Source organism: Vidua chalybeata, chromosome 6, assembly GCF_026979565.1.
Source record: "Vidua chalybeata isolate OUT-0048 chromosome 6, bVidCha1 merged haplotype, whole genome shotgun sequence".
NCBI lineage: Eukaryota > Metazoa > Chordata > Aves > Passeriformes > Viduidae > Vidua > Vidua chalybeata.
In genome coordinates this window covers 32,897,170-32,921,561 of record NC_071535.1, presented here as the reverse complement: position 1 = coordinate 32,921,561, position 24,392 = coordinate 32,897,170, and the positions used below count along the sequence as shown (strand labels likewise).

The window sequence follows — 24,392 nt, the reverse complement described above, 5'->3', positions numbered from 1 at the left end:
TACCAGGCAACAGGCTCAGTAAGTCATATCCCAGTATGTTTGTTCCTCAGTCCACCTAAAGGAAGTACAGCAACAGAACACTTGGAAAAGTACTTTTTGTGGCTGGTATGTAATATTTTCAAAGTTATCAATGGAAATTTTTGTAATTTTAAAAAACATATAATTGTAGCTTTAAATAAAGCAGAAATTAACCTTTTTTTTTTTGTTAATTGAAAAAATGATCTCTATCTGTATATATATATATATATATGTATGTAGAAAAAAGCTGCATTCAGAAGCAGAATCTTGGAAAAAATCCCTGATAAAGCCAGCAGAAAAAAAAAAATCAGCTCACCATGTTTTGTACATCAGGATTACACTGGAGGGGAGAAAAAAAAAAAAGGAAACTCGAGTCCAAGTTCACAAGAGACATTACTGCTACATGCATTTCCTGGACATGCACTCTTTATATAACCAGCTTCAGGAATACAGTGTTCCACCGTTTGGTATTTGAGGTTTGACTTCACATTGTTCAGCTTGTTACTGCAGGCAATTTATTCAAGGTGCTATTTCATGCTAGGGAGGACAGGTAGAAGCTTGCAGGGGGCTCTCGCTCAGACAGTGATCTCAGAATTGCTCCATAAGCAGTCCTCACTGAAGATCTGACAAGCTCCTTTTCTCCAGCATGCAGACCACCCACAACCCTGCAGACAGATCTTGGCAAAATTAACATTAGCAACAAAGAATTCTATTGTCAAACTGCTGGTGAAAGGTGAAGCAAACCTTGCTTCAGCTGGTCATTAAATAATAGGTTTCATATCAACTACTTCTTATATAGAGCCTTCACTTCCTTCAATACCTCTACTCAAAAGTATTTCTTCAATACTTTGGATGATTGGGACAGACACACCCCTTTCTCCCCGTCTCATTCTGTAGTTAATCAAAGTTGAAAAACTGCCCCTGTATTGCTCCCTGGGGCTGAGTAAACACAGATCATTCAGGGTCAGGTAGTATAAAATGAGTCAGTAGATCTGAGCTGTCCTATTCATGCATGGGCTGGGAATGCAAGTTCTGGCATTGAACTCTTCCGGTGGAAAAGGACATGCTTTGATCTGTATAAACTTAGGGAGCTTGACATCAAATCTTCTGTGGGCCTTAAAAGTCACTGAAGAGAGTTTTCAGACCCATTTCCTCCAATCCATTTTAGAGTGCTTTCCACAACAGTGTAGTATTGTAACAAAAAAAGAACAGTTGAGTACTTGACATTTTTTTTTTCCTTCGAACTGACTCTCAAATTCTTTATATACTATAAAATTTGGAATGAGATGGCCAGAAAGAGCCGCCTTCAAGACCACAGGATGCTACTGAGGGATGCAGGGGAGGGAGGAGCAGCCTCCACAGCTCTGAGTGCAGTCTGTGCTGTTTCAGCTGGCAGACCCTGCTGGTACCTCCCACTCAGTCCTTCAAGGTCTCACACAGCTCATTCAGGGAACCTGCCCAAAGGAAAATTCCATCCCATGCTCTGCCGTGCCCAGCATGTTACACGCAGCACTGGGGCATTACAGACAGCACAGTTTTCAAAGCAGCTTCTTAGGACTTTGCCATCCAGTGCAGCACTGCCAAATCAGTTCCTTTAGTGGATTAGGGATGAAATATGATGAAAACAAACCACATCAAAATAAAGCATAATGAAACATTTCCAGATAGAAGTGAAAGATGGCAAGCATTCAATAGTATTGACATAACAGCAATTTTAAAATTAACTGCAGAAAGGCGGAAGTATTTGGAAACAGTTGTTTCACTGTCTACACTCAAAAATCAAAGAACAGATTCTGCTATGAAGAACAACACACCAGCTCCACTGCACCTAAAGAAAAAACCTGTAGGCCAAAATTAGAGACAAAACAGCAAGGATTTTCACTGTATTAAAAACCAGACGAACCACAACAGCAGGGCACCCCTCTTTTAGAAACCACTATTTTCCCTCATTAGAAACAGGATACTGGGCTGTGTGTTACCAGACTCTGTGCCTGACCTGACCCAGTATACCCTTGTTTGGGTTGGATTTTTGCATTAAGTCCTTACCAGCTATTTTAAGTAAAACTATTTCCAAGCTGTCAATCTTAGAAAATGAGTTTGGGGTAGGAAAGTCAAACTGAGATCCTTACAGTGAACACATCAGGCCGAGCCCTCTCCACAGGTATTCCTGTCCCCTTCCCTTCCACTGACCATGTTAAGTGTAAGTGGAGATGTTGGCCTTGTGATTACAATTGTGTAAACAGCACAGTAGCTAGTGAACAGCAGGAATGTGCTGCCCGGATTTAGAAACTCAACAGAGACATTCACAAAACCCCCTTATTTTAAGCATTTCATAAGCAAAGGCAGTTTCACAAATGAAAAAGAGCCAGGCTGAGACACAAGGCATCAGCTCAGCACTCCTAAAGATCTTTAAGTGGCGGAGTACAGCAAGTCCCCAGTACTCCCTCACTAACAGGCCTCCAAAACATGCATCTTATACCTCCTCCTTCCCACTTCTGCAATGCATGAAAAGGAACCATCACGTTGTCTTGTATCTTTTATTTGTTCTTGGTTGAAATATGCTCAAGAGAACAAACTGAAAGAGCCTAATTTTTATCTGCCAGGATGAAAAGTGATTGGAATGCATTTATCCTCACCATCTTGGTAATCTTTTTCAGGCACCCAGAACCGACAAGACTTTTACCCATGAGCACATTCCAGCTCTAATTAGAAATGTTCTGGTAGCTACTCTAGAACTTCTAAGTTACTGACAGAAACTATGCCCACCAATTAACATAACCAAAACAGCTCTCACAGATTATACTAATTATAATCCCTTCACTGCACTCCTTTCTTCCTTGGAGCATGCATGGCTCACTTATCAGTCCTTTCTCCTTTACAGAATTATTATGGCATGGAGATCACATGGTGACGGAGTTTTAAGATACTTTGTTCTTTACTCCAAGTACCCACCTATTGTGTTTAACAGAAGTCAAATCACTATTTTAGTGAATGGGCACAGCTGGTGAAAAGAATTAGAGAAAACGATTTTTCTTCATTTTGCAAATTTGCACATTCAAGTATTTCCAGCAATCCGTAAAGACTGAAAGTTATTTACCTTTTTTGGCTTTGCTTTACTATCAGAGCTGGGTACACATTGGGTACACATGAACTTCTCTGACACCCCAGCATGGACAAGCAACACATTGCAATAAGTATGCCCTTTTAGAATGCCTTTTGTGGCAACACCACGTAGCAAGTAGATAGTTTGTACCATGGCAATAAGAAGAATGACTAGTTAAGGCTCAAAGCCTCATTCTTCATGCTTTTTCCCTCTAGTGTAACAAAGTATTAAGAAAAAAATGGGCAGTATGGGACATGACAATGACCAAAAAAAAAAAAAAAACCCAACATATTTAGAAATCTAGCAAGTTGGAAAGGTCAGATAAAAAGCACAACTCTTTCCCCTCAATTCCCACTGACAAAGAAAACAGGAATTTTTTTTTTTTTAAACTCCAATTTAGAAAACACATCTTGTTTCTCTTCTTCATAGAAGATAAACAGGTTTTTTTTTAGACTGAGTATCTCAGTTCAGGTTAAATGGGATATATGGTAGGCAGAACTGAAGGTCATGTTGCAGTGAGCTCACAGACAGTGGCTGCCCATTTAGAACTATGTAAGTTCATTAAAGCTCCTGCTATATTCACCCAACAAAGTGCAACTATAAGTAGTTTTTCATTTATTTGCTATGTTTATTGGAATGGAAACAAGCTATTTTCAAAGTTTTCAAGTTCTCGGTCCCTAAATGCAGATAATAAACAAAGGAAATGCTAACTTAAACAAGTCTGCATCAACAAATCTGCAAGGAAAACATTAATGTAAAACGTTTTGTTCCACTCATTCTCAGCTTGCTTTAAAGCAAACAAAAGAAAGCCCTTTCAAAGTTAAAGAGGAGTCACCCATTGATCATACTGTTCCAGGTTTTATATTCACACCACTCTAGGCCATGTGCAAAAGAGGAGGAAAAAACCCAAAACCTCAGAGTTACATAGCCCAGAAATTTATTGAATATTTGCTCAAATACATTCTGTATAGAACTGTTCCACTTGCTTGGTTTTGCTGCTCCCAGGAAAGATCATGAACAGATGCACTGAGCTGTAATCACCAATTAGGAATTGTTATGTATGAAAGTGTTAAGTATGGAGCTGCAAACTCCGTCTGGCCAGATCTGTGTCTTGAATTTGACTAGGCACCTTCCTTTCAAAGGGTTCACTTTGTGTCAGTTGCTGCATCAAATGTTATTTAGAAGAGCCTTTTACATTTTGGTCTTTTTAAAACAGGAAAACACTTCATATATTTGCTTTTGAAGTTTTCAATACTGGAATCATTTAGTCCAGAGTGTTTGCAATGGGGTTTCTAATTTTTCACATGGTCTCTTTTCTAAGTATCCCAGAACATTTAGTCTTCTGTTTTGGCTTCCATTTCCTCGGCATCATCATCCCCATCCACTTCAGCATTTTCCCTCTCCAGTCTTTCCAACTGCCTTGCAAGCTCCGTCTCGTCTGTGTCAGTGACCACCTTAGGCTGAAAAATACCAAACCAGAACACATGGCAAACTGTCATAAAGAAAGGCCACCTGATTTGTAGACTCCTATTCTACATAAAGAGCAAGAGATAAAACACGTCCTGAAGTCACACAACAGAACCCAGGAAAATGAGATTTTCTGGCCATTTGTTTATTTCAGGAACAGAGAGGTCCTGAATTTTTTGGTTTTTTTTAATAACTTAGCAACACTTTTTGCTGAGATTTCTTGTAGCACTACCGATCTTGCTCTACTTTAGAAGTATTGCAAGGAAAAAAGTTGTATTTTAGAATGTAATTTGTTCTTACCTCCATCTGCACATTAAAGACTCCTCTCTTCTCCTCAATTTTTTCTTTAATTACAGCCATGGCTTGATTCAGAACAGACAGTCCTTCAGTTCTCTCCAGTGTTGTAGTAGTCATCACATAACGAGGAGGGGCTATCAGATTAATCTATCACATTGTAAAGATTGGGGAAAAAAGCAAACTCAGTAACAACGGAAAAGATATTATGCCTAGTTAGACTAAAAATTGAAAGCATTAAAACCCATATGTTTTCTTTTTTTTAATGATGACTGAATAAGTAAACAATTTCTTTTGTTATAAGAGACCATTATAAAAAGTAATTTTCAAAGGAGAAAGTACTTCCAAGTTTTTTTAAAAACACTTATTCAGTAGCTCACTTAACATCCAAAAACTGTTGGGGAAGAAAAACTAGGCCTGGGTACTGTAGTCATTCTACCAACACTCAAACATCAGTGGGGCAAACTTTCCTTTTCTTACACAACCTTATACCTGAAAATAAAATTTATTGCTCCCTAGTTAAGACTGCATAAAGGAACAGTGGGTATGTTCTGTGGCAATACTAGACTTTAATAAATTGAACAGAATAAATACAGCTTCCCAAACTTTGAAAGGCACTGCACAACCACAGGAAGGACTGCCAGCACAAAGCTGAAGGAAGTGTGTTACAGCCCTGCTAGAGAAGAGCTGGAAATCAGGCACATGGCTTGATGGGCCAGAGCAATTGCACACTACTGGTCCCTGAGGGCATCAGAAAACTTTGCTTTTGATTCCAGTATTAAGACTGACACTCACTTTGATGGGCATGTTCTCCGTGGAACAGTTCAAGCCTGCTCTCAAAGCTTCTTTTACTGCATCTATGCCTTCATAACCATAACAGGCCACTTCAATATCTATGACAGAGAAATACAAATAATAAAATTTTACCAAGACCTGCAAAATATTAAAAGCTTTTTAACTTAAGCTTTAATAGATCTTTTTAGCAACCAATGTTTACCCACAATAGTAAGAGAGCCACAGTAGCTCCCAAATCTGAGGAAGGTATTACATTTGCTTGACTTTTAAATTGATATAAGAGTCTGTTTAAATTTTTTAGACAATGCAACATTTTACCTTGTGCTTCAGAAAGCTGGGATACAAAATTATACACTCATATTCACTCACTTCTCATCCAACAAATACAACACCAATAATTATGTATTTCACATGGAGAGATGAAGATATAAAAGCAATAAATATCAGAGAAAAGGCAAGATCAGGAAAAGTGAAACTTGAAAAGGAGCACATCCACAAAGTTATGGAATTCCATCAGCAATTACAACAGAGGCACAGAGGCATCACTAGAAGAGCATTAGAATACGTTTTTATAAGTTTAACATATGGCTAGAATTATAGTAGCTATAACCTTTTGTAGGTGTTTGAAAATCAAGGCATAAAGTAATATCGGCAATATCTGTAATACACTGACCAGTGTAAAGACAAAGATTTCTTTACCTGCATAGCAATGGCACAAGACTAAGCTACACAAAGAACTTGGTTTCACTTCCAGGTGACTCATGAAAATCTGCTAATTCTGAGCTATCAGGAAGAAATTCACAGAGGAACATCCCAGTAAGCCTCAGGGTGAGAAGAGAAGCCAATGGCAAGATTCTATACTTGTGCTGATGACAAAATTGATGACTTAGACCATCAGAACTAAAAAGGCAGCATGAAGAAGTAAGAAGACATGCTCTTTATTTTCAAAAGTGATGAAGTGCTATTCATGTTAGTAAATGCATTCTTCATGGCAATCAAACCAAATTTTTAAACTCTATGTTAACTCCTGGCATTCTAAAGCAATAGGTGGAGGAATTTTATATTACCTTACTTTTTATATCTTTTCTTGATTTCAGAGTGGAAAAGGCTTATTTCTTCTCTCCACACTAATCAGCAAGTGTTAATGCTCTTCAATATACACTTGCAGAGCAGAGGCAATTTCTCAATCTAGTTAAAAATGTGATTCAGCTACACTATCTGTTTAATGGCAAGCATGCCTTTAGACTGTTCTGTAGAGCCAGATTTACAGTTTTGAAGTATGTCTTCTGAAGTCATGCAGTCATGTGCTTTTTTTGCCCACACTAAATTAGTAAGAGACAAACTAGCTCATTAGAGACATGCTAGGCTTGAGCTGATATATTCTACTGAATGGTTTGTAATCAACCTGTTAGAAATACTATTTTCACATGTTTAAGAACAAGTGACTAAGGTGCATGCTGTAGCTGTGCTGACAGAGTTCAATTATTATGTCAGGGAATCAATGAATTTAAAACTCTGAATAATGAAAAAGAATACTGTAGATACAGTAATAACTATAAAATATTTAGTTTCACTGTGTGCCAATGCAATATGACAGACCCCATTATCTATCATGACAACCAGTCCATGTTCCAAGGAATCTGCACTTTGGGAGGAAAAACAAAATCACCTTGCACTTTGGGATAGAACCCACACAGGCAATTTGAAAGCAATCCTTAATTAAGGTGTCTTAATTCTGAACAACTCCGTTCAAATATCAGTATTATGAACCATGAGTTTTAACTGAGTTCATAGTTTGCAACAAGATACACTATCTCAACCTAAGCATCAAGATAGGTTCAAGGAGCATGTGGGAAGAACTCACCAGCTCGGATTTTGACTGCCTGTGGTGTCAGACGTCTGTTAATATTGTCAATCAATACACGCCTCTCTTCCTCTGTCAGATCCAGGCTATCCAGGATTGCAGGGTCTCTGAGGCAAGCAAAGCAACATTACAGAAGTTATACTGAAGAGGAATTCAACACAACATAAACTTCTGGTACTATTTCTATTTCTTACGCATAATCCTAGATACCTACTAGGCAAAGGAAACCGGGAAATTTCTTAAGAACCCATTGAAACACTGCAAGAAAATAAACACATCTATTTTCAAAGCAATTTCTATTGGTAAACACAGCAGTTTACTCAATCTGTTCCTGGAAGGAATAATCTGAATTATTGAATTTTTTTTTTTAAGTGAAGGAATGGCTTTTCTCCTGCACCCTCTGTAGAGCTTCTTGATATTTTTATATTTCCTCCAACGTGAAGATAACATCATACCACATAAAAGTAAATCCATGATGAATCTGGAGTTTTTAAATTATTTTAGTGTTTCATTCAAACACAAGATATTTGTCATTCTACAAAGTAACCCACATTCATTCCATGTTACTTGGTACTTGTTTTTAACAGTATCTGGATCACAGACAAATACTTATCTGCTGGCTACATTCTCAGCTAAAGCAAGGATGAAGGCTTTTTAAATCCCAAGCTAATAGTTTCAAACTCAGAGATCACAGAAGCAAACTCCTCTGCTGATTACCAATATAAATTAGCAGCTCTTTTTTAAAGAAGTGGTGTCAATTTTCTATTGCTGTGTTAAATTTATCCCAAATCTATCTGAAATAGAGAACATAAGCAAAAAAATCCTCACAAAAAGTTCCTATTCTGCAGAGACAAAATTTGCAGCTTTCTGGAAAAAAAAAAATAACAGATCACCTACAATACTACCAGCAGGCAAACACGAAATAAAATGGCCCAAAAGCCAGAGGTAGTACTAGAGATTGGTCTCTGCTGCCAATAAAACATCATCTTTCACACTTTTGTATGCTAAGTATAGAGAGTAGAAGGGCCAAACAAGCAAACAGAACCCAGAAACATGACGGGTTTTACAGATCAGAATATGAACCTGTATGGCAGAAGCGATTTATGGTACATACAAATTCTGCTTTATTTCCAAACTATCTTGTTAAATCTACCTGTTAAAGCATTTGGTAGGCTTTCAACAATACATCCCCAATGTTTAACTTTTACTGATTAGAAGGTAAATGTACTGTCCAATTTCTGCCACAGGTATCATGCTGTATAAAACTCCAAAACACTAATTCTCAGTACAAAGAAAGGAATAACAAGCCAAATTCTTAGAGAGAATTCTAAACTTCACACAGCACTCTAGCAAAAGTAGGAAGGCAGCAATATCCACATTGTTCTACTCCACTGCTATACATTTATGTAGGAATACAACAGGAACAAATAAAAGTTGCAGTCCACAGTCAGAAATCTTAAGGCATTACTGATGGGAAGATGTTTTGAGAACAGCTTCAGAAGTTTGTGCTCCAAATTGAATAGTGAGTGAGTAACAAAAGGCTTGTGCTCAGGAGTTTTCATGAGTATACAACTGAAGTTAAAACAGCCAGAGTGACTAGAGGTGTTTTATTAAAAACTTCTATTATACAGGTGTTTAACTAAGTATTTATCAGTTAAGAGTGATCTGGAATTCCTTTTACAGCAATATGTCCAGATTTGCCCTTTACCAGTAAATTTGCTATCACCAGAAAATAATCATTACAATATGAAACAAAACACATTCATTCTAAACGAGGACACAAGCTGTTTCTTCCCCCAAAACACAGAGCTGGTTTTCAGCTACTTAAAACACTACGGAGTGTCCTGCCTCCTAGAGTCACTGCCATTTCTAAAAGCTTTATTACTGCCGTCTAGCGTTCAACTCCAGTTCATCACACACTTAGGTGCGATAGAAGAACAAAACTGAAAATGTTTACTGGGAAATCCAGTTTAGGATTGACAATTTTATGGCAGATTCTGTAGAGGGAAACCAAATACTTCGATTCTGAAAGCAAATTAAAATATCAGACTCCATTAAAAAAAATTAAGAGCCATCTAGCTCAGTGCGTATTTCCTTAGCATCACAATTCCCACCTTCCTGTTCAAAATTCCATTTCTGAGTTTATGATCCCATTCTTTAAATTCAGAAGTGGAAAGAAGTAACAAGTCAGCTTGTTGCATTTAAAAAAAGAAAAAAGCTGCCTGTGCAATGGAAGAGGGACAATCAGCTCTTAGTAGAAATGTCTTAGACATAAAGCTAGGTATTTCTGATAAAATCTGCCTGGGACTAAAACCAGGCAAATTCTGACAGACAAACGAAGACCAGTGGTTCTTCCTCTGTTAGACTGATATCAAAATTTACTAGATTTACTTGACCAGTATATTCTTCATACTGATTCTGGGAAAGAAACCCAATCATACAACCCAAAAGAGCGTGGTGGCAGATCTACTTCAGGAAATACTTGTCTGCAATTTGAAATAAGCCCCTAGAAGCATAGAAGAAGTCCTTACGAGACTGCATGCTTGAATGCATCATAAGCACCATATCCAGGTCTTTTGTACTTGTCATCAAACACCCAGGCAGTTCTCTGGAACAGGCTCTCTAGCTGCTCATCCTTAGTGTACTCCAAGACTTCAGCAACGTGGCGAAGGATGCTGTAAACCTGCAACACCGGAGTGGTAAAAATCCCAAACCAAATACTGAAAGCAAACAAAAATTTCTACTTGGAAGTGTTACGACAACACAGCAGTAAGGATAGGAGCCTGAAACTACCTGCGCATTTTTTCAATAAAAAGTTGCCCACAGTGTGCTAAACCAGCACATACTTTCAGATTTCTCATCATTTAAATATACCCATTTACATCATAAGTTCTCATCTGACACCTTTCTTGATCTATTAATTATTTCATAAGCAGCTTACCATGTAACACTCATAGACACATAAGCTGGTTATATATCTTTGCATGGGTAAATGAGAATCACAGTATGTCTAATACCTGAATGCTTTATCTTATGTCTGCGCATTTTGGCTGCTCAAGAAAGAAGATGGAAATACACGAGGCCTAAATATAGAAAGGCAACTTACAGTCTTTGATTTTGTGAATTTGTCTTCACATTTGATTGCCTCCTCTGGGGAAACTCTTCTTTTTGACAAATCAATATAACCTATTGGGGAAGATGATTTTAAAAATGTCAGCCATTGTGCAATCTAAGTCTGACTCCTTCAAGAGAAACTCAAGAACAAACACTCTGGCTCAGGATTTGCTCCCTGCCTACAATATCCCCATATTTTGCTACAGAGAGAAACAAGACCAAACTTTGATGAATTTAAGCAAATTATGATCCAAATTAGGATAAAATTCTTTCAACTGTAAATCCTTACAGTAGCAAATTTTATCTCAGCAACTACTGATCTATTTTTATGTTTCTGTACACAGTTTGGGGGAAAAAATCATTCCAGCATACAAAGAAGCAAATTTAATGCATATTTTTGTAGTGCTCAACACAATTTAATTCAAGTCTGGCACCTCATCACTTTAGCTCTGAACAGTTTCCTAATAAAATAGGCTCAGCCTGAAAGAAATGCCCATGAAAAAATTTCTTTTGAACTCTCTTCTAAATTATAAAAGGCCTCCACCTATTTCTCATAAACTATACATTCTCCAATAAGTTCAATAAAAGACCACTAGATGAATTCCAGATGTGTTTCTCTGTTAATATGAAAACAAGATTAATTTGTAAAAGTATAATTTCCTTAGAGATGTTGGGAAACTTATTTCACTTCAGATTTATCTGCAATAAGTTTATTCTTGCCCTTCTTTCATCTCTGCTTTTCCTTAACCTGTCATTCATTATTTATTCTCAGAGTTAACTGCAATTTCAGAAGTATTCTAAAAAAGCATATAACTTGAGAAACATCATACCAACAGTAATATTGCTAGGAGACATGCTCAGTGTTTATTAGTTCTGTACAGCTGGATAGAGACTTTAGAGATTGCTTGGAACAGCATTATCAGAATCTGAAATGTTCTCAACAGAAATTACATTTAAAAACCTTCAAAGATTCAAACGTTCAAAAGACAGGAAAAACCAAAACTGCCTGTACAATTCTAACTTTTCCCCACAGTATTAACAATGATTACGTACTTGTCATCACCTCCATCAACAAGGTTTGAAACTTGTCAACAAACAGGACAGACTGTCAGCACTAAATGGTTAGCATCTAGATATCTACAGCAAATGATGCTTCTCTTCAGCTGACTTAGAAAATCTCCATAGATATCAAAAATTCCACTTCACTATAGTTCAGTGACTGATCTGGTGAGGACCCACTTAAATCTTTACTGATGTGATTTGCTTTCATTAACCCAGTTCCCAAAGGACAGAGAGGAATAGAAGAACAATCATAGGTATGGTCAGTGATGGTCTATTTTACTTCGATGCTCAAAAAAAGTAGTCCTGGCAAAACCCACAAACACTTGCTTAGTTCATCTGCATTTCTGTCTACAAATTCAATCTTGACAGAGCCCACCATAGGCCCAGATACCTTTCTCTTTGTCAACTCTTATGACCACGACGCATTCGTTCCTGCCGATGCGGATGAGTTTGTTTATGGACCGAATACGTCTCCTGGACAGCTCACTGAGGAGGATCATGCCTTCGATGTTGTTGTACTCCAGCAGGCTGACATAGGCTCCCATTTCAGCAATGGAGCGGACGTTGACCATCACCACATCTTCCACCTCGGGGAATTTATGTTGGTAGAATCTACAGCTTAGTCCCGGCATTCTGGAATTCAAGCAGAAAAACCAAAGGTTTTATTTCGCAGTACATCACTGCCTCCTCCTACAAGCACGGCAATAAACCAGCAAGGACTGGGGACAATAGAGAGGAACAGTGGCAGAAAAAGTAGCAATTAGGATAAGGTTGTGCTTAGGTTTTAAGAGCAATTAACCAATAAATTAACTTGTATTTCAAATACTATTACCACAACCATTTCCTAAGATGCTATTTTTTTTGCATTAATGGAGGAAAAGCTTTGCTACCCAGACTTCATTACCCACTTCACCTGTCATACTGCCTATACACAGCACACTGGAAAAGCTTCTTTGGGTGGTGGAAAGGTGACACTGCACACCTCACATGCATCTAAAGTCATGAGAATGTGTAACATTTTTACAGGTTCACAGAATATTCTGAGTTGAAAGGGACTCTCAAGGATCATCAACTGGACTGTAAGAGCAGGAGGACATAAGAGAGAAGCATGCAGTCCTCATGAAGCATTTTGTATGCACATAAGACAGCATGTGAGGCTAAGAAAATAAGAGGCAGATGGAAGCTTCTGTAGTACTGAGGAGAAGCAGACTCCAGATGACTTTTAAACTCAGCACAAGATGTTCAGAGTAATCCTGCAAGACCTGCTCCAAAGGCTAAGTGTCAGCAAAGAAAGCAAAGGCATTAATCAGAACAGACCTAGCCTGGCCTGAAGTACTGAAAAGGCAAAAAAGTGCCCAACAGATTGCTAGTCAGGAGGGGAAAAAACCCAAAAAAGTCACACGAACAAAACAGAATTCCTTCATTATACATTAAAAAAAAAAAAAGGCAAAAGCAATATTTCATAATCAAGTAGTGGTAAGAAGGAATGCTTAAACTGCTTTATTTTTCTGATAATGAATCCATATTCTCTTAAACATCTAACTAGGTTAGTTCAGTTGTCTATGCCTTGAAGTTTCACACAGAAAGTTTTCTGCAGGAAATTTTTCTAGCAGCAGCCTAAGATGCCAAATCAAATGCTTCACTCCTTCAGAAGATTTTAGTCACCAGTTTGAAGTTTTAAGTCATGATCTTTACAGTAATGCTAGTGCTTCCTAGCTATAAGTAAACTTAAAATCAGAGTAGGAAGGTAATGCCAAACGCTATGTACGCATGTCCACACAAGTAAGAAGTCCATTTCCACCCTTATTTCCATTCTTAACTTGTAAAAAGGGTAAATACAGACTAGTAAAACATTATAAAAACACTCAGAAGGTTTTGTATAACTTTGTGCAAGTTGAAGCTGAACAAAGAACTCCAAGGTTAAAAAGGAAAACTTTACGGTTCGGCTTTCTAGTCTACTGAATACAGCTCTGCTCAATCCTGCAGGTTCTTATGGGGTACACGAGAAAGCCGCACTGCAAAGCCACGAACTCGAGCCACAGCGAGCAAGAGCGGACAAACACCGCTCAGCACACGCAGCACTTCACTCCTCTCTCCACAGTCACAGGGGTTTTATTTTGGCCTTCTGTTCCCCAGGAGCAACACTAGGCCCACCGCGCTGAAGCTGGAATTCATCTTTTCCAGAGGCTGGACACGCCTCAGCCGAGGCCCTCTCGGCCGCACAACGTCTGCGGAAACGGAGCCAGTCCCGACCGGCGCCGCCGGCGCGGGCGCTGCCCCACGACCGCCGCCACGCCGGAGAGGGGGCCCGGCGAGGCCCACCTCCGGCGCGGCGCCGGCGGGAGGCCCGGGGAGCGCGGCCCCGCGGGCTGCCGGCTCCGGGCGCGGCGCCGCTGCCGTCCCGCCGGGCCCGGCCCCGAGCGGCGCCGCTGCCCGCGGGCCCCGCGCGCCGGCCGGGAGGAGCCGGGCCGCGAGCCGGGGCGCGCGGCGGTACCTGGCTGCGGCCCGGGGGGTCTCGCGCTGCGCTCGCGCCCCGCAGTCCCGCGCTGGCCCCGCTCGTGCCGCCGCGTGCGCCCGGCCACCGCAGCCCCACTGCGCAGGCGCCGCGACGCCGAGGCGAGCGGGGCCGCGCTCCCCTCGAGCGCCCCCTGGCGGCGGGCGGCCGGAGCCGCGGGCTCAGCCAATCGCGTCTCCTCCTGCCGGCCCACGGGGACACGTGACCACAAGCGGCGCGCCCGGCGCCGCGCGCGCATCCGGGTTCGGTCCCCCGCGCGCGGGCACCGCCTGGCGCGGGGGCGGGGCCGAGTCACGTGACGGCGGCGGCGACAGCGGCGACAGCCGGTCCGGGCCCCGGCGGTGACTGCGCTGACAGCCCGAGCCGGCCCCGCCGCAGCCATGTCGGCCAAGGACCGCATCGAGATCTTCCCCTCGCGGATGTGAGTGTCCGCCGGGACGGGTCGGGATAGCGCCGAGGGGGGAGCGCGGGGGTCCGCGCCGTGCCCGGGGCGGCGGGAGCGCCGGCTCTCGGGGCGCTCAGGGCTCCTCATCGGCTCGGCGCTCGGAGTCGTTCGGCTGGTTGCCCTGCGCCGCCGAGCGAGGCTCCCCCGGTTCTGTGACGGAGCCGCTGAGGGCCGCTGGTCCTAAGCTTCAGATTCTGCTTCCAGGCTCCACATCAGTTCTGTCTGTCCTCAGAGGGCCGTGGCAGGGCCCGGCACCGAGATGCTGGGTGCGATATTTAAAATCACGTGATTAACGCAAACCTTAGTTAAAAAAGAACAATTTGTAGAATGTATGTGTAGGACAGATGGACAAACGGAACGACAGCTTCCCCTTACTTTGCAACAGAGGATAGTGCTTCACGAGAGCTTGGCCATAGAGCGTTAAAAGAAGGAAGTAAAGTGCTCCCAGTGTAGTGGACAGTCAGGTAATTTTCCAGCTCCAGACAGCAAACTATTTGTCATGAAATCAGATGTCTCCTGAGAAAGCTTAGAAAGCTGCCAACAACATTGGAACTAACACAAACAATTGAATAAAATTGCTGGTTTAATAACTCTGTTCAATTTCTCTTTGGAACCCTCCAGGACAGACTGACTTTGCTTTAAGGTGAAAGGCTATTTTAAATATTCTCACATAAAAGTGGATTGCCTGCACATAATCTTTATAATAATAAAAAGGATCCCTTGAAGGACAAAAAATCTCAAACATAAAATAATAATTATTCACTCTGTATGAGCTCAGGACATATAAAGTAACAGTTTATATGGAAAGATTAATACATTACATTGCAAAGGTTCTGTTTTGAAATTTAGTTTAGACATAAACTATTGCGTACATAGAAATGAATTACTGCCTACACTAAGTCATCTGGCCTCGCTTCTGCTCTTTGGTAGTGCTTTTTTCATTCAGGTTAGGTGTGCAAGGAGGGGGCACTTCAATCACTTTAGAAAGGTGCCTGGTTTTGTGAGGTGATGTGTCACTGTGGCACGAGGGCGGTCATGTACAAAGGCCTAATATTTACAAGCCCATTTTTAAACAAGGTGATAGGCAATAATGTGAGTGGTGTTCCCAAAGGAATATGAGTTAGAATGGCAAAAGAAGGATGACCTTTGTCTGCAACAATTCATTTTGTTACCTAACAGAAGAGAATTTCACAAGGTTTACTTTTTATGTTGTTTGGGGTTTGTTTTTTTTTTTGTTGTTGTTATAAAGTGGCTTGCTGGTATGAGCCTCTTCTGTGCTGGATGTCTTCAATTCCAGAAATTGCTCAGTTTCCTTGAGAGTAAACAAGACTTTGTTTATTGCACTCTCAGAGCGAGTGAGATCTTGCTCGAACTAGAAGGCCAGCCAGTCTCTGGCAGGTGGTGAACAGAGCAAACAAGTTAGTTCAAGGTGATGACAGACACCTGCTTGTTGGGAAAGTAAAGTTCTGGTTTTACTCTCTGATTTTTTTTAAATCATAAACATTCATAAAGTATTAATGATTTTCAGTTAGACATATTTGGTAGATGTTAATGGAGCTATTTTCATCATATGCCAGTAGGTGTGGCCAGTAATGGATTCCACTGTGTAGATAGAATCTTAATTATACTTATCTTTTCCAAGGTCAGAGAGGAAGTGTGTAAGAACTTAAGCAGTGTCCTTTGTGCACAGTGGTTGCATGTAGAAAGCAGTACAGTCCCTAATTTCACACAAGAAACCTATAAGTGTGCTACTGGATGTAAAGGTGAAAGCTACAGCTAACTCACTAATATCCCTTTAAAATTGTTGCTGCTTTTGATTGTCTTTGGTAGCTTGTAAATCTCCTATGCAGCATATAAGCATAAGCTAAGGAAAATCAGAATGTACAACTGCTGCATCTTCTTGCTCTGTAAAATCAGAACATGGCATCAACTGTTATGACCACATGAAGAATTTGCTTTGTCTGATTTTGAGAAGGTGGCATGGCAGTAAAAGAACTTAAAAGCAATACCCATGTCACAGTGACACTGGGTATTTGGAGTAGTTTGATTTCTGGTACTTCCAAGTCATGAAGAAAAATGAAAACTCTTATTTCCTATTACAGAAGCACTGAGAGATGTCTTGTCAATTTTCCATGAGCTTTGACTTCACAGATAATAACCTAGTAGTTATCATTGATGATGGAGATAAATATAATTTCCCTTGATTTTAAATGGGAATCTAAAATTCTGTCCTGAAGTGGCCATCTTGTTTTACTGCAATGGTGTTTCATGGTTGCTTCATAATTTCAGTCATATGCATGCCAGAAAACTTCATGTAAGTTTTTTCCTAATCCCTTCAGATGATGGAGGATGTTTTTTCTTTATTCCTCTGCTTACCAGGGCTCAGACCATCATGAAGGCTCGTTTGAAAGGAGCCCAAACAGGTCGTAACCTCTTGAAGAAAAAATCTGATGCTTTGACGCTTCGATTCAGGCAGATCCTTAAGAAAATTATTGAGGTAGGTAAATTAGAATTTTCCTTTGTTTGGCTCACTTTACTGTTCTGTCTGTTGTGCATTCCTATTCTCCTAACTTGATTAGATAGGCTGGAATATAGGATGACTTTCTGGCTAACCTGTTTTTTGTAAGTGAGATTACTGAGAACACATGAGCAGAATTATGTTTCTTTGGCTGCAATGATACAGAAACTTGGAAGAGTTAATATTCTTCCCCTCTTTCCAGACAGTCTTAGCCTCTGCTTTCTTTTGTGTCCCAAGTTCCCTATCATCTCTTCTATATTACAGGGAATTTGCTCTGATGCTGCCAAATACTTTAGGATTGGTATCAAAATGTTCTGTAGCCCCATTTTTATTGCTTTTCTGGCTTGAGGGGATACTGCATATCTATATAGTTTCCTGCATGACTAGGTACACTAGCAAGCAGAAGTTTTGTTCAGATGGGACCTGTTCCTTTATGAAGAAACAGTCCTGCTTCTTTCTTTGTAACATGGATGACAAATCTGAGATAGTCAGTAGAGCCTACTCTGTGTTGTTGTGTTCTGCCCTATCAGATAGGTTTAGTTGTACTGTTTTAGCTGCAGCTGCTGCAGTGTTCATGGTTAGCAGTGGTCCTTTGTTGCCACACTGTAGACAAGCTCTCATCATCTTTCATTGCTTCCTGTACATTGTCTAACACACAAAGGCTGGTGCTTCTCAATAGTTTTTAGCTACAAGGGCTAAAAATCTGTAAAAATTGGGAAAAAATAGAGTGGGAGGAGAGTGCAGCTTCACAAAGCTGTATACATTTGTATGTTGAAAACCAATTTCAGCTGTCTCATAATATTCCATACAATGTGAAACAAGAGTCTTTCCCTACTGAGCCACTTTATTGTTGTTATTTAACACTCATGTAATAGAATTTCATTATTAAGACAAATCTTTTGCTTTTTCTATGAGTTCTACAATGTGACACAGCTGAAATATTTCTCTTTTTTTGACAGTCATCTGAGAATTACAATTTCCAGTTTGAGAGTAAGCTATGCTTATAGGACTTTCTCACTCTCTTCAATTTCTTCTCTTTATGCTGCTAGGTATTTATCCTGGAAAAGTAGTAACAATGTGCCTTGTATTTGCTGCCTTTTTTTTTTTTTTTTTTTTTAACAGACTAAAATGCTGATGGGTGAGGTGATGAGAGAAGCTGCCTTTTCGCTTGCTGAGGCAAAGTTCACAGCAGGAGATTTCAGGTGAGGATTGCTTTCATGAGGCTGTCCTACCTATGGGAAAGAGCTATCAACAAATTATTATTTTCTCTTTTGGAAAAAAACGTTAATTCTTAAAGGCATCTCAAAAAAAATGACAGTGGACGGGATGAACTAAATTCTGTTATGTAAAGGCAGGAGAGAGAGAACTTGCATGATGAAAACATTTACTCCATTGGAAGCTAAACAAAGTGGAAAGATTGCCAAAACTTTTTGTCCGTGGTTTGAGAAGGTGTTGCTTTTTGTGGCTTGGAATCAAAAATGCAGGGAAGCAAGAATTTATATCAGAGTATTGGACAATTTGTTAATTTGGTCTTTCATGTGAATTTGAGGGATAGATGTAATGTGTGCTCTTTTCTGCCAGTAAGTCACACAGTGATTTTACCAGTTGCTATCTCCTACCTCACTGACCTTTGTCTCACTGGGGCTAGAGAGGGCTGTATGCAAGAGGGGAAACAAATGCTTTTCTTCCAGCAGGATACTTTAATTGTATTTTAATAAATTACAGTTCTGTCTAGGGTGTTTGTGTAATTCTTTCAGGTGTGCATGGGGAAGTGTTTAAGATTCAGCTGATGGTACTACCAACTAATGGGGAAGAGCCATGTGATCAGACACAGTAGTAATCTGCCTGCTGCTGAAGAAAAGTCTTTTTGCCCTTTCATTTGGATCTAGTGCTGTTTCCTGTCCTAACTAGTCACTGTGTTTAGCTATAAACAAGTCAGATTCCACCCTGTAAGTAAACTGGACTTCAGCAGAGGAGTTAGCTGTAGTGACCCGTTCTTGGAAGACCTTAAGTTACTTTGGAATGCTTCAAGATCAATTGTTGTACAAGTCTGAGTTTGTTAATATGGTAGTGGGTAAATAAACTCATTAATGATCTGAAAGAACAAATACTTAGAAACTAAAATGAACAAAATGTTGTAGGCTTGGTTTGCATTTAAAGCCTTGAAATTCCTTCACTTTCATTGTGAAAGAAATCTTACAGGTTGATTCAACTCAATGCTATTAAAATAATTTGCTGGATAACTGGTTAGTTTTTCAGCTGTGCTTTGTAAACTTGGTCTAAGACATTTTTAAAGTTACATTTCATAGACTCTGCATCTTTTCCAAACTTTGCTGGCAACCTGTTTCTTTCAAAGCTTATGTGTTAACTTTGAAGACTGTGCAATGAATTGCAAGGAGAACTGAGCTGACAACACTTTCCAGGTCCTTGCAGCTATTTGATAACTGATTCATCTTGTCTATAATGATGAGTTAATGAACCTCTTCAACTTTCCTGATTAGGATTTGTGTTTTCTTCCTTACAGTACCACAGTGATCCAAAATGTGAACAAAGCACAAGTCAAGATCAGAGCTAAAAAAGACAATGTAGCAGGTGACTCCTTTCTAGGCCCTGAGTACTTCAACTCATAAGGGAATTGTGGGAGGAGACTTGGAAATAGGCAGGAATGTATCCAAACACTGTCTCCTTTTTTCCTTACCTATCTGTCTGTAGGAACACTTGTAATTTGTTGGTTTTTTTCACATACAGCTTATGATTTTTATATTTGGTTACTTACCTCTTATAAAATAAAATGAATGTGTGTAAACTTCAGTCAAATTTCTGAATTTTTGGACAAAGTATAACTTCCATAGAGCTTTACTGGAAAACAGATTGGGAGTTAAGCCCCAAAGTTAAACAAATTTCAAACAATTGTCTATCCACACAGTTTTCTATGAAGAAAACAAGACAGATACATTAGGATTGAATGAATAAAATATTCCTTAAGCAAAGGGAACATATTACTAAACATAATAAAACGGAATGAACCAGAATACTTCCCTGAATTTTTCATGGGTCTTGATCTCTGCAAACTCAACACAATTCTGAAGTTCCATATTTTATGTCAGAACCAGCATGACTTAATCATTCCAAGCTATGTAGGAATATTTTGTAAACAAAGCTTCTGCTATTACATAATTAGAAGCAAATGGGGTAAAAGTGAGCTGTACTTCATAAATCTGTAACCCTTTATGTCTCTGACATGCATTTTTGTTCTCTTTTGTCAGGTGTAACCTTGCCAGTTTTTGAGCATTACCAGGAAGGAGGGGACAGTAAGTAGAACACAAGTGTTTTCTGTCTTTGTGTACTTATAGCTATTCCATGCTCATACAGAAATATTGTCATGTCTTAATGGTAAGTCAGTTTACATCATAGGCATATGGGTACTTACTTCCTTTGATGTTTTGCCTGCTCCTGTGACATGGAGGCATTATTAGGAATTTCTAATAGATTCTACTTTACGAAATCAGTGAGTTTTTTAGGTGAGGAAAAGACTTGTATTCCCAGATTTTGAGACTTTTAAGTGTTACTAGAAACATGCATGACAAAATACACCATAAAGACAATTTGTTAATGGACAAAGGCTATAGCTTCTCACTTGCTAAGCTCTTTATATCCCTGTAGTGTGTAAAGTATTAATTTTTATCTAGTAAGGAATCACTATAATAGCAATAGTAACAATTTTTTTTTTTTCAGGCTATGAGCTGACTGGCTTGGCCAGAGGTGGAGAACAGCTGGCTAAGCTGAAGAGGAACTATGCCAAAGCTGTGGAGCTGCTTGTGGAACTGGCCTCGTTACAGGTTGGTGAGAGTTAAAAAAGAATAGGATTGTTGGTTTCTCACTTTTCTGAAATGAAAGTATTATCTTTCAGTAGTTGTAGCTTAATTTAGTCTCAGTGCTGTACAAAGTAGCAAACCTTTTTTAGCCATATTACTGCTTCAGAGGAATCCATATTCTTTAATGCTCAGAAGAAACTTTTTGGGAGAGTTGGTATTTGTAACTGCTAATGTGCAGTATTCAGCTTGCTAGTGACATTACTAGAACACATTCTGCTTCTAACAAGGACATAGTTTGTAAAGCTACATTATAGACTTGGCTTTCAAGTGCTCTTTGTTTTTTTGTACAGAATTGATGGAAATGTTGAATTTGTTATGTATTAACTATTTAATCCCATTCCATCAGACATCCTTTATTACTTTGGATGAAGCCATTAAAATAACAAACAGACGTGTGAATGCAATTGAACATGGTGAGTACTTTTCCATTTGGGATGCGTAACATTTTTCTGTCTCCGTGCAAGATAAGGAGCAGGGTCAAGGAAGTCATTCTTTCTTAGAATTTCTCACCACTTCAAGAATGCTTTCTAAAAAGCATTACAATTAGGCATATTGCAAGAAAGAAAAAAATTAAAAGCCCGGTGGAATGGACTGGAGGACACAGAGATAAATGAATAGGCAAACATGAGAAAGTAATCAGGAAATTGTATTAAGACCCAACAGGACAAAAGTTTTACAAACATTCTGCAGTCCCTGTTAGTGACTTTGAGTTAACTGGTGAAGGCTGTTGACTAAAAGCAAAAGATAGGATGTTTCTGTGTGTTAAGATGTTTCAATAGCTAGCATAATAAACTTCAAACAACTAAAATATATTTAACTTTAAATCACTCTTATGAAGTTTAAAACTGTAATGGTGGTGCCAGTGGAGAGGCTGGTGACTTCTTGGTTCTGGATGGAGCAGTCCTTATGGCAATACCCTGGTATTTTTCTTTGATCTGAATTCTTTGTTCTTCGTGTTCTTGTTTGTAAATTTGTTTCTTGCCATTTCTTAAGTGCTACTACAATCCCAACATTGGCTGTGATTCCTTTTGCTGCAGTGTCCAGACTGCTTTGACTGTTTCAAGTTGCTTTCTGAGTTTTGATGTCCTGGATTTAATAATTTTTGCATGTACACAGTAACGTCAGTCAGTCCATGTTTCCAAATCATCCTTTTCAGCAGTTTTTCTTGAACTGATTTCTTTTAACATAGAGGCCTTAACTGCAGCTTGTCACTGAGAATATGGCTTAGAAAAGGTTTCCTCTGCAGCCTTCCAAATAATTTTGGTAGTGCTGGTGACAGGTTTCTTCTTTCAACAAAAGATTCTGACACAGAGCTTGTGCAGTTTGGTGTTAAAGCTGTGTTTAGTGTCTTACCTTTTGTGATGGTGTTGTATTTGAATATTTGTTTTCATGATGGCCTTTTTAAATGGATAATTCTGAGTAAAGGTGCTATACTGAAGTTTCTGAAACAATGTGATGGAAGAACGTAGTTTTAATTCAAATTTTGCGCCCTTGTCAGGACATTTTTATATTTTGTGTACTTGTCCCTCAGGAAATAGTATGATCTTCCATGAAAGACATAAGATTTCCCCTAGCAAAAAGAATTACTAAATTGACTTCAAACAACATCTGTGCAGTACATTAGGTAACTTCTTGGCTAATATAACAGTAGTCCCAACTTCCTTATATTTTTTTTAGTGATTATTCCCAGGATCGAGCGTACTCTTTCTTATATCATCACAGAACTGGATGAACGAGAACGAGAGGAATTCTACAGGTAAAAGACTAGTCAAAAGACTAGACTGGTCTCTTCCTAACACAGACCACTCCTCAGAAGGGAGTTAGGAGTTCACCAAATCTGGAAGCAAACACTGTTAAACATGACCTCATTCTTACTGCACATGGAATTTCCAGAGCTAGGCACTCACCAATTACTTGTTGAAAGTTATAAATTAATCCCTTCCATTAATTTGTACATAGCTGTCATTCTTGCAGAGGGAATGATGTGATACAGTACCCTGAGGTGTTCTGCTTCAACTACACCTTTGCCAATACAGTCAATGTTCTGGGTCACCTGAAACAAAAATGTCAAACCTGAAATGAATGAAAGAGGAATGAACTTGATTAAACACAAGCAGAATAGTATAATGCAGTGTTTAGGGTCAAGAATATAATTTATAGTCTGGTTAAGTTTTTCAATTGCAGCAGCTAGCAATAATAGCCTTTTATTTTTGCCATTTTGCCAAATTTGGTATTTGTTAGAGAATTCTTGTTTTCTGTGGAACTTTTCCAGGTAGCTTTATCAAGGCCAAGTTGTATGGCATAGCTACTAACTGCTATATGAAAACATATTTGCTTCACAGATAAAGCTGCACTTCTCTTCACAGGCTTAAAAAGATCCAGGAAAAGAAAAAAGTCTTGAAAGAAAAGTCTGACCAAGAACGGGAGCTGCGGAGGGCTGCTGGTGAGGAAAGTGAGCCAGCCAATCTCTTAGCAGAAGAGAAGGATGAAGACCTTCTCTTCGAGTAACCCTGCACAGTTGCTGTATATGGAGCAGGGGACTCAAAATACAGAATGTCCAGTTGCAATATAATTCAAGACATGTTGCCTCCAAGATACTTATGTGGCTTCTCATTTGGTGTCCAAGTCTTGAGTTGAATGGATTGTGGATTTCTCCTGGGAGATTAGAAATCTGGGAACTTGACTACAGCATAGGAGGGAAGGCAGAAATGGGTCAGATGCTCTGCTATAAGGAAAGCTTTCCAGTCCATGTTTTGCCTCTTTCTTCACTTAGTAGGAATGACTGTTGATAGCTGTTGTTTTTTTTTTTTTTTGAAGGATGGCTCTGGATTTGCCTAATCAGATTCATGTAATTGCTCCCTTTCCTAGTACAAGCCGAGAAAAATGTTACTTAGGGAGGAGGATGCATGTGATGTTCTTTGCTGCTGAAACAGCAATGTTCAAGTTGCTTAGAGCCAATACTGGCACAGCTGAAGTCAAATCCCTGTAAAGGAAACTCTAGTTTTCTAACCTGTTGATGAAATCCACAGTCTTCTGTGATACATTTTTGTTGCACGATTGTTACCACGGGCCTAAAATAGCTACGGTTTTAATTAGAGGTTCTGCCAACTTGTGTACTGTCTGTGCTAGAAACAAATGTAAATTTTAACTGCTAAAAAACCTGGTGTCTGGCTCGAGTTGCTAGAAGATGACAGTCTTAAAAGTTTGTTGTGTTGATTTCAAAATAAAACCTCTGCTTCACCCTTTACCCCTGACTTGGAAACCACGCAGAATACATCTCTTACAGCCTGTGCCCACATTTACTTTATCTTTACTGCTTTAA

At 39.5% G+C, this 24,392-nt stretch overlaps 2 protein-coding genes across 6 annotated transcripts; one reads left to right on the top strand and one right to left on the bottom strand.

Moving 5' to 3' along the window:
* Positions 1-4,041: 4,041 nt before the first annotated feature.
* EIF2S1 (eukaryotic translation initiation factor 2 subunit alpha) lies at positions 4,042-14,319 on the bottom strand. Of its 4 annotated transcripts, none has more exons than XM_053946756.1 (8): positions 14,212-14,319; positions 12,109-12,350; positions 10,648-10,727; positions 10,073-10,224; positions 7,542-7,648; positions 5,678-5,775; positions 4,889-5,032; positions 4,042-4,581 (listed from the first exon to the last, which is right to left on the bottom strand). In XM_053946756.1, exons 2-8 carry the CDS (start codon positions 12,347-12,349, stop codon positions 4,456-4,458), a joined length of 948 nt encoding a protein of 315 aa, XP_053802731.1. In that variant the 5' UTR covers position 12,350; positions 14,212-14,319; the 3' UTR covers positions 4,042-4,455. The 4 variants fall into 4 exon arrangements, with proteins under 4 accessions (XP_053802731.1, XP_053802734.1, XP_053802732.1 ...); XM_053946759.1 differs by lacking the exon at positions 14,212-14,319 and adding an exon at positions 13,868-14,010; XM_053946757.1 differs by lacking the exon at positions 14,212-14,319 and adding an exon at positions 13,872-14,010.
* Positions 14,320-14,491: 172 nt separating this feature from the next.
* On the top strand, positions 14,492-24,317 carry ATP6V1D (ATPase H+ transporting V1 subunit D). Of its 2 annotated transcripts, none has more exons than XM_053946760.1 (9): positions 14,492-14,653; positions 17,057-17,174; positions 18,318-18,397; positions 19,720-19,787; positions 20,462-20,506; positions 20,931-21,034; positions 21,417-21,483; positions 22,748-22,826; positions 23,437-24,317. In XM_053946760.1, the coding sequence occupies exons 1-9, from the start codon at positions 14,613-14,615 to the stop codon at positions 23,576-23,578; spliced, it is 744 nt and encodes a 247-aa protein (XP_053802735.1). In that variant the 5' UTR covers positions 14,492-14,612; the 3' UTR covers positions 23,579-24,317. The 2 variants fall into 2 exon arrangements, with proteins under 2 accessions (XP_053802735.1, XP_053802736.1); XM_053946761.1 differs by lacking the exon at positions 14,492-14,653 and adding an exon at positions 14,876-15,141.
* The last annotated feature ends 75 nt before the right edge of the window (positions 24,318-24,392 follow it).

Bases quoted from the DNA above. Each gene is read 5' to 3' on its own strand.
- EIF2S1 (XM_053946755.1), bottom strand. From the start codon at position 12,710: ATGCATGTGAGGTGTGCAGTGTCACCTTTCCACCACCCAAAGAAGCTT. The intron at 7,649-10,072 runs GTAAGGACTTCT...TGCTTGCCTCAG, and splicing joins GCATTCAAGCATGCAGTCTC to AGACCCTGCAATCCTGGATA. The intron at 4,582-4,888 runs GTAAGAACAAAT...GGTATTTTTCAG, and splicing joins TCTTTAATGTGCAGATGGAG to CCTAAGGTGGTCACTGACAC.
- ATP6V1D (XM_053946760.1), top strand. From the start codon at position 14,613: ATGTCGGCCAAGGACCGCATCGAGATCTTCCCCTCGCGGAT. The intron at 20,507-20,930 runs GTAAGTAGAACA...TTTTTTTTTCAG, and splicing joins TTACCAGGAAGGAGGGGACA to GCTATGAGCTGACTGGCTTG. The intron at 21,484-22,747 runs GTGAGTACTTTT...TATTTTTTTTAG, and splicing joins TGTGAATGCAATTGAACATG to TGATTATTCCCAGGATCGAG.